Source organism: Myotis daubentonii, chromosome 9 (genome assembly GCF_963259705.1).
Source record: "Myotis daubentonii chromosome 9, mMyoDau2.1, whole genome shotgun sequence".
NCBI lineage: Eukaryota > Metazoa > Chordata > Mammalia > Chiroptera > Vespertilionidae > Myotis > Myotis daubentonii.
Window position 1 is genome coordinate 44591103 of NC_081848.1, and position 15886 is coordinate 44606988.

Below are 15886 nucleotides of genomic sequence, written 5' to 3' on the forward strand. Positions count from 1 at the left end.
TTTATAAGCATACATATAGTAAACTCTCAATAATACTTATTAGATAAAATAAATAAGTGAATATCTTTATTAAAACACTATCAGTGTATTTATGGATGTAACAAAACATTTTCTATATTTTATTTTTAATATATTTTTATTGATTTCAGGGAGGAAGGGAGAGGGAGAGAGAGATAGAAACATCAATGAGAGAGAATCATTGAACCACTGCCTCCTGCATGCCCCCTACTGGGGATTGAGCCCACAACCTGGGCATGTGCCCGGACAGGGAACCAATCTGTTATCTCATGATTCATAAGCTGATGCTAGAGCCACACCAGCCGGACTATTTTTTGTATTTCGTAAATACAATTTAGAATATTATAAGGTTAGCATTAGCTTAAAATTTTTCTTTATAAAATATTAAAATAATTCAATACAAGTACAATAAATAAATACATAAAATTAAAAATACATTTATCAGGATAACTCAGTAGCCTTCACATATGACATGTAATTAGTAAATATATAAGTAAATAAATCACTTCAAAGATAGATAGATAGATAGATAGGATACTTCATCTTATTCCCAGATTCTTAGTTTTGGAGAAGAGAGGAAAAAAATTAGAGTGGATTGAGATAGGAAATAGGGAAATGAGGGAAACAAGGGAAACAAGGGGTGAATATTAACCTTTATTGCATTGTGCTGAATGTTTTATATTTGTTATTTTATTTAATCACTACATGGTACTATTATTCCTGTTTTCCAAATTTGAAAATGAAGCACAGAGAGATTAACTAATTTATTGGGGGAAAAAACCCCACATATTATTATGAACAGACATGTTTTGAGCTGATGTCATTGATTTTAGGCTTTTTAATTATGCCATGCTTTCTATCTTGTGTTATTTAATATGTTTAAAAATGGAATAAATCACAAGGAGATTGCATTATAATGGGGGACATATAAATAACTAGTGATTTAATAAGTAATATAAATATGGAGGTTGCCTGAAGCCTTGAACTGTATTACATACCAGTTCCAGTGCTTTACCTTTAGAGCTATTTTAATTAACACCAGTCACTTCAATTTCATTTCTGAAAAAACATCATCAAAAGGGAGAAAAATGGCCCATAGAAATTGTTGGTAGCAAAATCCAGCAAGTAGCATGAGCTGTGAAACAGTAAAAGCAAAGGGGCATAATGAATACCTGTTCAGCCAGATCCAGAGGTGAGGAAGATAAGAGATGGCTCTTAACAAGGTGGGGGTGAGGGAGGGGTAGATATTTTTTTAAAAGTAGGGAAAAAGAGAACGTTGGCAGTGATTACTGTGTGCAGACATTGTGTTAGACAATTTTAGCAGTCAGATAGTTCCATTTTCAAAATGTTTGCTCTACTTTTTTTTTTTTTGATTTAAGGGATTTTTAAAAAAAATATTTTATTGATTTTTTTACAGAGAGGAAGGGAGAGAGATAGAGAGTCAGAAACATCGATGAGAGAGGAACATCGATCAGCTGCCTCCTGCACATCCCCCACTGGGGATGTGCCCACAACCCAGGTACATGCCCTTGAAGGGAATTGAACCTGGGACCTTCCAGTCTGCAGGCCGACCCTCTATCCACTGAGCCAAACCGGTTTTGGCTGCTCTACTTTTTATGTGAACTTGAAAACAGACACTTATCTGGGAGGCCTTATAGCCTTACTGATGCACAGGAAGTAGTAAAATAGAATTGTTTTGAGGATAAGAGATATAGTTGGTAAACCCTTGATCAATCAGAAATATAATAAACATCTTACTAGCAATAGTTATGGTTAAAAAGGACCCAATGAATTTCTCAAGAATGGTGTCTTATGTAGAAAAATTACTCAGATATTTCTTAAGTAAATTGATTGTCTTGAAAAAAGCCCCAAATTTTTATTACTGATAAGAATTAAAATTCAGGGATACTTTCTCAGGTGAATGATATCTTAAATTCTATACATCATTTTATTTAATTCTCAGAGCAACCCTATGAGGCAAGCACTATTATTATCTCAGCTCTGTAAGTTAGAAAAGAAAGCAACAACTGGTAATAGATAGAACTGGATTCAAACCTAGTTGTGTCTTACTCTCCCGCCGAATGCCACTCTACCGTATACAGCTCCTGTATTACTTCCTTTCCAATTGTATGTGACTCCTTTGGCATAACTAAGTCGCTCCCTTGTTTCTAGTCCAAAGGTCTAATAATTTGAGATCATAATGTCATATTATTTGTCCTCACTTCCCAGACTACAGCCCTCTCCTCTGATTTTAGTCTAGTGGATCAGATGGTTATCCATGGTCTGACTTCTGACCCTGGGATGTCTGACTTCCAATCCTTTGGTTAGGCAGATAAAATGCAGCCTTTCACCGGACTAGTTTTCCTATTTCTCTATCTCACTTAGAGTTCTGACTCTATCTAGCATTTTGTCTAACTGTGCATGAATAAATGGATACTTTTTAAGATGAACCATAGATGGGTGAAGTGAATAGTGACAATGGGTGGCCAAAAGGAGACTTAGTGCATTTTAAATGTTCGCAGTTTCTTCCCCAAATTTAAGTTAAACTCTCCTCTTCTCAGGCAAACATAGCTCAAAGAAAAAGTTCCCTCCGTTCTTTCATGCGATAAAAAAAAAGTAAGTCCCTCCTATATAAAAACTATGGAGCTTTCAAGCAGTCAGCCTTATTCAGAATCCTAAGTCCCAGCTCTTAGAGTCCTCATGTTTCACACACACTTCAGGAGACAGGCACATTATAAGACAGTATTATGTTAGGGTCCTGCTGAACTTACCATTTCACCACAGAGGGAAACAGAAATGACTGTAGGCTAGAGGCTGCTCAGCTTCTGTGCCCAAGACCTTTATTTATAGGTCCCAGACTCCTGGAGCTGTCTTCTGAGCTTTGCACTCATGGGACACCAATTCCTCCAGCTCTGCGGCCCTCTCTAAAGAAGATATTTCCCTAAGGAATATCCAAGAAATTCCCAGCAGAGGGCCTGGTTTAGGATCATGGTTTTAACTCAGATTGTAAAGTCCTGAACAGATCAAGGAGAACCTGCCCTGCCCCAGAGATTAGGGAAAGCAGCTGAGCCTACCGAGAAATAATTTCATTCCAAATAAATTGACATTTTACATTAGGTTCACCATCTTTGTTTCTTTTTATTCCCTTATAATCAATGACAATTTTCCCCTTTATTATTAAAATATAACTTATAGTATAATGCAGAAATCTGAAGTGACCAGCTCAAATGATTTTTACTTACATATGTAACCAAGTAGCATTCAACGGAGGGAAGTGTTAAAATCTCCAAATCTGATTATGAATTTGTCTTTTTTTAAATATATTTTTTATTGATTAAGGTATTACATATGTGTCCTTATCCCCACGTTACCCTCTCCCCCCCCCGCCCCCCCCCCCCCCGCTCATGCCCTCACCCCCCTCGTTGTCCGTGTCCATTGGTTAGGCCTATATGCTTGCATATAAGTCCTTTGGTTGATCTTTCCCCCTTACCCCCACCCTCCCCTACCTTCCCTCCAAGGCCCGACAGTCCAATCCATGCCTCTCCGTCTCTGGATCAGTCCTTGTTCATCAGTTTATGTTGTTCATTATATTCCACAAATGAGTGAGATCATGTGGTATTTATCCGCTCTCCAGTTCCATCCATGCTGTGACAAATGGTAAGAGTTCCTTTTTCTTCTTCCTCTTCTTAAAGAATACCTTTCAGCATTTCATATAATGCTCGTTTGGTGGTGATGAACTCCTTTAGCGTTTTCTTATCTGTGAAGCTCTTTATCTGACCTTCTATTCTGAATGATAGCTTTGCTGGATAAAGTACTTGGTTGTAGGTTCTTGTCATTCATCACTTTGAATATTTCTTGCCACTCTCTTCTGGCTTGCATGGTTTCTGTTGAGAAATCAGCTGACAGTCGTATGGGCACTCCCTTGTAGGTAACTGAGCTTCTTTCTCTTGCTGCTTTTAAGATTCTCTCTTTGTCTTTTGCTCTTGGCATTTTAATTATGATGTGTCTTGGTGTGGTCCTCTTTGGGTTCCTTTTGTTTGGGGTTCTCTGCGCTTCCTGGACTTGTAAGTCTATTTCTTTGACCAGGTAGGGGAAGTTTTCTGTCATTATTTCTTCAAATAGGTTTTCAATATCTTGCCCTCTCTCTTCTTCTGGTACCCCTATAATTCTGATGTTAGTACGCTTGAAGTTGTCCCAGAGGATCATTACACTATCTTCATATTTTTGGATTCTTTTTTCTTTTTCGGTTGGGTCTTTTTTGTTTCTTCGTATTTCAAATCTTTGACTTGATTCTTGGGATCCTCTTGTCTGCTGTTGGATCTCTGTATATTATTCTTTATTTCAGTCAGTGTATGCTTAATTTCTAGTTGGTCCTTTTTCATATCCTCGAGAGTCTCACTAGATTTATTGAGGGTCTCACTAAATTTATCGGCGGTTTCCATAAAATTCTTGAAAAACCTTATAAATGTGGCCTTGAACTCTATATCCAGTTGTTTGCTTTCCTCCATTTCTGTCATTTGTGACCTGTTTCGTTGTCTCCGCATTTTTTATGCTTCCCTGTGTTGGTAGAGTGGTTTTGTGTGCTAGGTGTCCTGTAGGGCCCAGTGGCTCAGCCTCCCTAGTTACCTGAGGTGGACACGCTTGGTGTACCCCCTTGTGGGCTTTGTGCACAGTCTTATTGTAGTTATTCCTTGATTGTTGTAGGATCACTGGGAGGAATTGACCTCCAGGCCAATTGGCAGTGAGAATCAGCTGTGTCTGCAGTGGGAGAACTTCTGTGCTGAAGACACCCTTCTGGGGCAAGACTTGCTTCAGTGGGGTTTTGGTGCTCACTGAGTCTGCGCCCTGAGTGTGTCCCTTATGGATCTGAGGAGTTGTAATCTGGATGGTCCCCCTCTGACCACTGGGTACACTGGCTCTTGGATCTAAGGAGGTGCTAATTTAGCCTCTGCCTGAGGTTACACAGCAGGAGCTACGAAGAGAACTGCAGACTCCCCTTCCTTTTTTGGAGTTTGAAGGTACCCTGATGAGGCCCAGCTGTGAAGCAATGCAAGCCACTGTGGGGCCTTGGGCCTTCTCTTGGAAGTTCTGGGTCTGTCTGGCCCAGCTTCAGTTAGGTAATTTTCAGGTTGCAAAGGGCAGGGGCATTCATATGCAAAAGCCTCTGCCACAGCCTGGGTGGGGCGGGGTCTCAGGGAATCAAAGGGCGGAGCAAGCAGCTATGGCGGATTCTCAGACCTGACCTAAGGGGCCACGCGTCTCAGTGTCCCAGTAATTGCTGCAAGCACCTCTGAGGGAAAGCTGACCTCAAGTTCCGAGTTCTGCCCGCTGCCAGATAGTCCAGTTTCTCCCCGTATGAGTCCTGGGTCCCCAGAGACTTCCTGGAACCTGAGTTTAGAGCAGTCAGGAGCTTGTGACTCCCTCCCAATTCAAAAAGACAGCCATGTCCTCAGGTGCCAGCCCCTTTCTGCGCACGCTAGCCTCCGTACCTCTGCACTTTACTTCCGCAGCTCCTCTGGCTCTCAGTGTGCTTTTCTTTCCTTCTAGTTGTAGAATTTCCACTCAGCCAGCTTTCCTGCAGTTCTGGATGATGTCCATTTTGTCTTTATGTTGTTTTTTTGAAGTTGTTGTGTGAGGCAGCAATTTTCCGGTGTTTATCTATGCCGCCATCTTAGTTTCTCCCTTGTCTTTTTCTTTTTAGTTCTGTTACTTTTTCTTTGTGTTTTTTGAAACTTTCCTATTACACATAAAGCATTAAGGTTGCTATGAGTTCTTTTGTCTTTGCAAAATCTCTCCTTTATCTTTGGTAACATGGCTTGCTTTAAATTTGATATGCTCTGATAATAATATGGCTACATTCACCATATATGTTGGTATGTATGGCATATCTTCTGCACACATGACATATCTTTTTACTTTTAACCTGTGTCATTATAGTTCATGTGCAACTTTTATAATCAGCATGCTTTTTAATTCAGTGTGACAAATGCTGTATTATAATTGAGGTCTTTAACCAAGTATATTTAATATAATTATTAATACATTTATTTTATGTCCATCATTGTTTTGTTTCTTCATTGTCCCATCTGTTTTATCTTCTTTGTTATAGCTTTGCTCATTTCTTTTGAATCTCAAGCACTTTGCAATGCTGTGTATAAGCAGAGCCTACCCATCGAGACTCTAACTTAAAGGGAAGCAGATATTGGCAGTTGGAAGTCTGGCTGTCTTATAATAAACTGTTAAGTCACAAGAAGACAAGATGGCCAGCCCTAGGGATTGGGCCAGCCGTCTGCCACCTGGGAGCAGGCCTAAGCCCGCAGGTCGTTATCTCCTGAGGGGTCCCAGACTGCTAGAGGTCACAGGCCGGGCTGAGGGACCCCCTCTTCCCCCCGAGTGCACAAATTTTTGTGCACTGGGCCTCTAGTATGAATATAAATAAAATCTTATCTATGCTTTGCAGTATTTGGCAGTCAGTATATATGGCGGTGGGTGGGGGGGTTGTGTTGGGTAGAGATACATAAAAACAATACATTATAAAACAGTGTAGAAACTACCATAATAAATATGCATGACAAAAATATTCCCTGGAAGAACCAAGTCAATATTCATCTGCCAAAAGTGAAAATAAAATAAAGTAAAAATTAAGTGTTTGTGAAAATGAGAACTTTTCTTATGATTCCTGAGAAAGAAGGGTTAGAATAAAATTTGTTAAATAGGCATTCTGCCAGCTTATATACAAAATGATTTTCATGGTACTTGAAAATCTGCTACCATCCAAAATACACCTTCTCTGGGCTTGGCATTTGATTTGCTAACATGATAAGAGATAAAAAGTCATGACAAACTCCATTTGTAGATGCAGTTCCGTTTACAAGCTAAAAAAACAACAACCCAGATCTGTGTAGACAGTACCCCTAAAATATCAAATATCAGTCAAGGTCTTTCCTTTTATGTATTACATTTTTCTTGATTATTCTCTGAAGAATTATAATATACAATTTCAATTCACAATAAAATCAGGGTTTAATTTAATATGTAGGTGTACTGAAAAATTTTACATTATAAAGAGAAATGGAGTTATTTGAATTTCTTTCACTTAGAATTTCTTTTCCTAATTTTCTCAGAGATAAAATACAATTTGCTCAAGAGAGCTAAGATTAACAAGCCCATGATATTATTGTATGGCTTCAACACTTTCCCTTGAGATAATAAAATGATAACCTGAAGTGTGGCTCATAGGTACTTGAGCTAGGAACTATCCATTTCATGAAGGAGTACAAACATGAAGACAATAAGGATACATAACTCCCAAAGGTGTATCTGTGCTCCTTTTCTCCCACTTCTTTTGGAAAAATATTGTATAATTAATATTAATATTTTTATGTTTGTGCTTTATTGAGCCTAGCTTGGTGTTTATACTCATATATAAAATATAGATAATAAATACTTACCTCATAATTGTAAAACTTAGTCTATACATGTACTTTCTAGCATTTAATACTTATTTACCATAGTGTAGGTGTTTTCAAGGATCTCTGATTATTTCCTTAGACTATTATTTTTAAACTTTCTTCCAAGAAGTTAGGGATTTTGTCATGAAACCAAAAGAGAACTACTGAAGATCATGTGGAAAAAGAGAGGGAAAGATTCTAAGTGCCTGTCACTGACTTAATCAAAGTAGGTCTGTTTTGAAACGATTTTCATATTTGGGTAAAATATTGGAAAACTACCACCTTAAGATAAATTGTTGTAAGTGAAATTCCCATGTTGGAGAACATAAACATGTTTATGGACTTTTAAGAAATGTTGAAAATTGCATTTTATTAATAGAATGGAAAAATATGTCTCTAAATACAGTACATAAATGAGCTACTTATCCCTACCACACTGAGTTTTATCTAAAAGTGTGACTGTTTTTGTTTATGTAATTTCAGATCTGGATAAAGCGCTCATATTTCCACTCATGTCTATTTTCAATAACTCTGAAGTCCAGCTTTTTCTTTTGATTGGAATCCCAGGGCTGGAACATGCCCACATCTGGATCTCCATCCCCATTTGCCTCATGTACCTGGTTGCCATCATGGGCAACAGCACCATTCTCTTTATCATAAAGACAGAGCCCTCACTTCATGAGCCCATGTATTATTTTCTTGCCATGTTGGCCATCTCTGACCTGGGCCTGTCATTTTCCCCCCTTCCTACCATGCTGAGAATTTTCTTATTTAATGCCATGGAAATTTCACACAATGCCTGCTTCGCTCAAGAATTCTTCATCCATGGATTTACTGTCATGGAATCTTCAGTGCTTCTGGTCATGTCTTTGGATCGTTTTCTTGCCATTCACAATCCCCTGAGATATGTTTCTCTCCTCACTAACAACAGAGTTGCTAAAATGGGACTGATTTTAGCCATCAGGAGCCTTCTCTTAGTTCTTCCATTCCCCTTCACTCTAAGGAGACTAAAATATTGTCAGAAGAATCTCCGTTCTCACTCTTACTGTCTGCATCAGGATACCATGAAGCTGGCTTGCTCTGACAACAAGATCAATGTGATCTATGGCTTCTTTGTTGCTCTCTGTACTATGCTGGACTTGGCATTAGTTGTTCTGTCTTACATAATGATCTTAAAGACTGTACTCAGCATTGCATCTCTGGCAGAGAGACTCAAGGCCCTCAATACCTGTGTCTCCCACATCTGTGCTGTGCTCATTTTCTATGTACCCATCATCACCCTGGCTGCCATGCACCTCTTTGCCCAACACAAAAGCCCCCTCATTGTAATCCTTATTGCAGATATATTCTTGTTGCTGCCACCCATAATGAACCCCATAGTTTATTGTGTAAAGACTCGACAAATCGGGGAGAAGGTCTTGGGGAAGTTGTTGACCACATGTAGGAGATAAGAACTTGAATATTGGGGTAATAAATTACCAAACAGTAAGTATTTATGGGCACTTACTATGCTTTCAGTGCCACAGTGGTCATTATCTCATGGAAAACCGAGGGGAAGTGTGAAAAGCTGTGCTGTACAGAATTTATAATAAAGAATACAATATTAAATAGGAAAGATGAAATAATCAGGTGACATATGATATGATTCACAGAGGTTTAATGAATATTTTAAGAGCAGTTGAAACAAGACATTATGTAATGGAGCAGGTGGGTTTGAGCAGCCCTTAAAGAAGGAGTATAATTTGTAAAGATTGATATTATTTTTCAAGTAGCATCTATTAAATTTATAGGTATACAATGCACAGTCACTTCATACTATGAAGGAGAAGTAGACTAGCAGGGAACATAGCAGCTATGAAGGATGTTGGTCTGACTAGAACAGAGAGTATAATTTGGCAAATAATGAGAAAAAAATTTTGTATAGTATGAATAAAGAAGATTTTGGAGTACCTAGAAAATCCTGAAATGTCTAAATGTATGAGGTCCTGAACAGACACTTTCATCTCTACAACAAACACTAACAAGATAAATCAAACTTTAAGAATAGCATATCTGCAAGCACGAGTAACATGGACTGATTTGAGAGAGATGAAGAAGAGAGGTCAACAGAAGACTATTGTAATAATTCCACTAAAGTGGTGATTCTGAGAATGGGCTGAGAGAGGAAGAAGGAAATTATTTAGGGTTTCTGTTGTTGTTTTGCTGTTATAAGACAAACATAATTTATACGTAACTCACAAATTCAACTAAGCAATTATGTACAGACATATGTGACTGATTTTTCTGAATATAGAGTTTTAAATAGGAGGCTGGCATGGTGCTTATTTGTCATGACTACAAAAACAGCCTTGTCCTCATTTGCAAGACAATAACCCTTGGGTGTAGGCATGAAAGTAAATACCTATTTTAAACAAGATTTGATCATCAAACTGTGAAGATCATGCATTAGTAAAATTCTCTTTCCCCCATTTATTCCCACTGCAGCTGTTTTAACTCAAATTTAAAACTTCCCCAGGATTAGCCTATCATCCTGAACATTAAGATTAACTCTTAGAAATATCTTTTTAAAGGCAAATATTGCCACACTTGAAACCTTTCAATAGCTATTCAAAAAGTTATGAGATAATGGCAAGGCTCTCTATATGCACAAAGCCTTTCCATCATTCAATACCTGCTTTTCTCACTACCTTATCTGTTAATACTCAGCCTTGTACTTCAACACTATAAAACAAGTACATCACCATGTTACACCCAAAGCTTTTCTTATGGTGTGTTTTATGTCAGAATGCTACTATATTAGTTTTCTATTGTTGCATAATAAATTATTATAAACAATGGTTTAAAACTACTCACATTACAATTTTGTAAGTTAGACGTCTGACGTCTTAGTGGGCTAAAATCAGGCTGTTGACAAGCCTGCATTCTTTTCTGGAGGCACTGGACGAGAATCAAGTGCCTTTTCCAGCTCCTAAGGTTACCTATATTTCTTGACTCTTGGTGCACATCCTTCATGTTCAAAGCCAGTGAAATTACATCTCTCTGTACCTTCCTTCTATAGTCAGGTGTCCCTCTGACCACAGCCAGGAAAGGCTATCTGCTCTTAAGAATTTTTGTAACTATGTTGAATCACCTGAGTAACCCAGGATAATCTACGTATCTCAAAAATCTATACATTTAATTACATGTGCAAAGAATCCTTTTATCAGATAAGGTGATATATTCACAAATTTTAAGGATTAAGACATTAAAATCTTTGTAGGGTGGGAGGGTGGGGAGGATTTACTATGCTTAAAACAAAAGCATTTCCTCAACTTTTCTTTCTCCCAATTAGCTTAGCAGGATGTAGCTTAAATATACATCGTCTGTTATTTTGCTAACATCTTCTTGCTCCAAGTATACCAAATTTATATCTAAATTGTGTTTTCTTTCACAATGTACTGATTTCTACAACATACTTTCTTTTTTTAAAAAAAACACATTTTTATTGATTTCAGAGAGGAAGGGAGAGGGAGAGAGAGACAGAAACATCAATGATGAGAGAGAATTATGGAACGGTTGCCTCCTGCATGCCCCACGTCGGGGATTGAGCCCACAACCCTGGCATGTGCTCTGACTGGGAATCCAACCATGACCTCCTAGTTCATAGGTTGACACTCAACCACTGAGCCATGCTGGTTGGGCACTATAACATAATTTCAACAATGGTTAACCTTTAATTGTTTGAATATTGTTTGCCTTTGTTAAATTATAAATCTCATGACTTATAAATGTCTGTATGACTTATTTATTTTTACATTGCTTAACACATACTTGGGCAAAGAAGGGCCTGAAAAATATGTTTGTCAGTTTGTGAATTCATGAGTAACCATCATTGAATAAAAGTACTGTTCATTTTCTAAGCTCAAAATCTGTTAGCATCTCTGTGAACAGTGGATTGAAATATACTATGTCAATCACCTCAGGTTAGAGCCCATGATCACAGCCCTAGGCAGCTCCTTTCCTACTGCTACAATCACACCAAGCCCAAAGCAAAAGCTGCAGTGTTTGCCAAATGTTGCTGTCTGCTTTGTTAAAGGCCAGAAGACTTACCTCCCCTATTACTTCTCTCAACCCAAACTATTCTTACATCAGTGTTCACTACCTCACCTTATTTTCCATATTCAAACTGACACGACTGCTATAGAAGTTTCTCTCTCAACCACTCATCATTTTTTCTGTTCTCTCTCTCTCTCTCTCTCTCTCTCTCTCTCTCTCTCTCTCTCTCAACCATTTACCATTGTTCCTGTTCTTTCTATCTCTTCTGCAAGAATAATCATCTTAAATCATAATCTTATGCAAGAACTTTTTATGGCCTCCTAATTTGGCTTCTTGCATCCATCTTACCCTCCACTCATTCTAGCATGGTACTGGTTATGACGATTTGTTTTCTGGATGACTATAATGGCTTCCTATTTACACTTCCTTATCAATTCTTCCTTAATTAATTTTCTATATTATAGACAGAGTGAATCTCTTAAAATGTAAATGTGTTTGTTTTTTACTTTCTTAGCTAACTAGTTCATTGATTTCTCATTCCCCTAAAAGTATAGTTTCTACTCTTTTTAAGACATAAACTACCCATGACACTCATGTAAGTATTCCATTTTATTCTATTTTCTTTTTTTAAGTAACCTAAGATCTTCTGCATGACATACCCATCATTGCAGAAACAGACAGGATGAGTTAAATGTCAAACGTGCTAGATAGTCTTGAAGAGGCCAATCTCATGTGAGAACTGGCTCTATATAAACCTCATAGAGAAACATTTTGCCTTTGGCTCTTTGCCATGCCCTTTCTTGATCCTGCACTAAAACTGTGCAGGAACATGACATCCTCATGTTCCCGTTAGCTGTTCAAAGCTTTTCTTGATAGCATCTTATTCAGGCCTGCTTTCCTCAGAGATGCCTCAAGTCAAAATTACAAATATTGTATTGACATATATTACTCAAAAGATATATATATATATATTTTCAAACCTGGGCAATGTGGAGGTATGCTTGTAATTCAGAGATAAGAGGGCATAATAAATTGTCTCTTTTTGGTTCATTGACTCCTGATCGTTCTGATAGTCAGTTATCCCTTCACCCCCACCCATGTTCTCTACTCTTTTCTGACATGTGAGAAAACAACTACAACAAAAAACAACTTCAGATATTTCCCTGAATGCATTTCTTCTCTCACACCTTTGCTTCAGCTTTGCACATGCTGTTCCTTCAGACTGGACTGTAACTTCCTACTTTGACTTCCCAAGTCTTATATGTCCCTTAAGGCTCCCAAGACAAGGAAACCTTTCTTGACACTCTCTTCCCCCTGCTGGAGGAAGATATCTCTTTTTGCTTCTATATCAATTTCTTTTTACTATGAGTAATATAATCCTATGTATATATTTGTTTAGTAAATAAGTAAAAGCCTCCTTCATTTTATGCACATTAGATATTACAAAGATAGAGAAGTAAGGATACGTTTAAGGAAATAATGCCTCTTAGACCCAGCTAGTCACAAAAGACATGGGTTACACGGTCTCGGATCTGTTTGGTCTTCACACTGTAGATGATGGGGTTCATCAGAGGAGGGAACAGAAGATACACAAAGCCCATGATCACTTGGACCAGATGAGGTGCCTGCTTCCCAAAGCGGTGGATGATGGACAAGCCAATCATGGGAGTGTAGAAGAGGAGCACAGCACAGATGTGGGAAACACAGGTGTTAAGGGCTTTGAGTCTCTCAGCCTTGGATGCAATGGACAGCACGGTATGCAGAATCAGGGCATAGGAGAAGAGAATGAGCAGTGAGTCTATACCCACTGTGGACACAATGACAAACATGCCATAGACGCTGTTGTCTTTGATGTCGGCACAGGCCAATTTCATCACCTCTTGGTGGAGACAATAGGAATGTGAGAGGACAAGGGAGCCACAATAAGGGAATCTTTTGAGCATAAAAGGCAATGGGAAAATGAGTGCTACACTGCGGCCCAGGGAAGCCAGGCCAATTCTGCCAATGACTGTGTTGGTGAGAATGGAAGCATAGTGCAAGGGGCGACAGATGGCCACAAAGCGGTCAAAGGCCATAGACAGTAGCACAGAGGACTCCAGGAAGGACAAACAGTGAATGAAAAAGAGTTGAGCAAAACAAGCATCCTGACTGATATCACGTACCCCAATCAAAAAGATGCCAAGCACTGTAGGGAGTGTGCAAAGAGACAGACCCAGGTCAGTCAGAGCCAGCATGGACAGGAAGAGGTACATTGGCTCATGGAGTGAGGGCTCTGTTTTAATGATAAAAACAATTGTGCAGTTGCCCAGGATGGAAGCCAGGTATATGAAGCATAATGGGATGGAGATCCAGATGTGCATGTGCTCTAGCCCAGGAATGCCACTCAGCAGGAAGGTGGAGGAAATGCGGCTGCCATTTGCCAGGGATCCCAATGTCATTGTGTGCGGAGGGAAGTGGTCTTGGATTCCTTCTCAATTTCTGAAATGAATTGAGAAAGAGCTAGTGACTGTGCCTGGAAACAAATTTAAAAAGAAAAAAAATATTAGAATTGTACAGCTCTTCCAAAGAACCATTTCCTTCTGGACCATGTTTCCTTCTCAACATTTTTATAGAAAAATTATTTTCTTTGAAGTTTTTTCTCCCTGCTCCTTCTGGCTAAGAGGTTTGAACATCTTTATTATTCCCATTAGTTATACTTAACTTTGCCTACTCCTTATGAGAAGGCCTTTAATTAATTTTTTTCTCACATGTATGTTTTCTGCCAAGACTTTCACTAACATTCCACATTTTCCTTAACTTCTCTTCCTTCCCCTTATCTTATCTTACTTCCTTTGCTATTTATTTTTTTCCTACCTTCCTCTCTCCCTCTCTCTTTCTTTTTTTTCTTTCTTTCTTTCTCAGCCACATATAATTGTTAACCTTAGAGACAAATTCTTCACTCACCCTTTTCTCTGGTCTTCCTGCCATAGAAGCCTAGCTTAATCCAGATAGAGCATAAATGCTACTCAGCTCACAGAATTCCAGAGAGGACTGGAGAGTATGTGAATGGCTGTATGTATAGTTATTCTTGATGGCTGGAGGAAGAAATCAAAGCTCTGATCCTCACATCAATCAGTAAGTGGCATTTCCTAGAAGTCTAGGAATCACCTGATGTGAATGTAAGTGGGAGGAGAGGCTGAAACACCATCAACCATGGGCACACCGCCAATCAAAAAGCAGAGTCCACAGAACAAAAGGCAATGATGCTGGTAGGGCTCATTTTTTTACACATGAAGAAAAAGGTCCCCGAAGGAGACAGCCACTAGACAGAGGCCGTATACTGATTTAAGTCTCCTGACTTCCAGAGGAGTGATCATTTCACTCCCAATTAATAATCCCACTATAATATGAGTTCAAAGTGAGCAGGGGGTTTGCTTTGTTTACTTCTTTAAAGACAGTGCTTAGAATGTGCCCTGGTCTGCATATATGCTTAGCAATTTTTTAAAATGCATGAATAAGAGCCAAATTTTATTTAATTAGCTGTTGCCAATTTGGCCCATGTTTTATCTATTTAAAATAATTCTGTGAATAAAGTTCTATTAATATTATAAATTATAGATGAGGAAACAGAGGCCTAGAAAAAAATAATATTTACAAGATCAAAGACATAGTAAATGGCCAAAATGAAATTTGAACCGAGATCTAATTTTTCTTTAGATTCCAGTCTCAAACACAATTACACTTTCTTCTCACACTGATGACATTTCACTGTCATCCAAGCAGAAATTAGAAAAATCAAGGGCTTAGTAGGGACAGTTAAACTACATAGTGGTTAACAATCTAACTCCTAAATCCTGAGGCAGAAGAAATTTTTTGACATGCAAATGAAGTAGAGTGGTGAGAAAGAACTATAATATCTGATGAACATTCACTATTTATCAGACACTGTACTAGGAACATTGCAAAAGAAATAGCATGAGACCTTAGTAAAACCTTTCAAGTTAATATTATTACCTCAATTTGCAAAATGAGGAGAGAGAGCCTTAGAAAATTTGATGATGTGCCCAAAATCATTCAGCCAATCAGTGGCAGAGCTGGAATCCAAACTTTAATCTCTAGAGCTCCAAGGCACATTCTGAAAATTTGGAAACATTTAGATTAACAAATCCAAACAGTGAAGAGATTTGAGAAAGCTGTTGTCTTCTTCCTGAGCTAGTTCTAAAATGAGACCTGGGATTCCATGAAGTCAGCAATCTCTGACTATAGCGGTCTCCACCTTGGGCAGGTACCCACTATAGCCTTTCTTGTGCCTAAAAGTCTTTTCTCTCCTTTCTCCAGAGCTCTGGCTGAGCCTTCTTGGACCTCTTCTTGGTTCCATAACTCAGCATCAAGTACTTGCCTAC

The 15886-nt window shown here is 38.5% G+C and overlaps 2 protein-coding genes across 2 annotated transcripts; one reads left to right on the plus strand and one right to left on the minus strand.

Moving 5' to 3' along the window:
* The first annotated feature begins 7975 nt into the window (after nucleotides 1–7975).
* On the plus strand, nucleotides 7976–8920 carry LOC132242110 (olfactory receptor 51A7). The gene has a single exon (XM_059711025.1). The coding sequence runs from the start codon at nucleotides 7982–7984 to the stop codon at nucleotides 8918–8920; it is 939 nt and encodes a 312-aa protein (XP_059567008.1). The 5' UTR covers nucleotides 7976–7981.
* Nucleotides 8921–13000: 4080 nt separating this feature from the next.
* LOC132242112 (olfactory receptor 51G2) lies at nucleotides 13001–13942 on the minus strand. Its single transcript, XM_059711028.1, has one exon. The coding sequence runs from the start codon at nucleotides 13940–13942 to the stop codon at nucleotides 13001–13003; it is 942 nt and encodes a 313-aa protein (XP_059567011.1).
* Between the last annotated feature and the right edge of the window lie 1944 nt (nucleotides 13943–15886).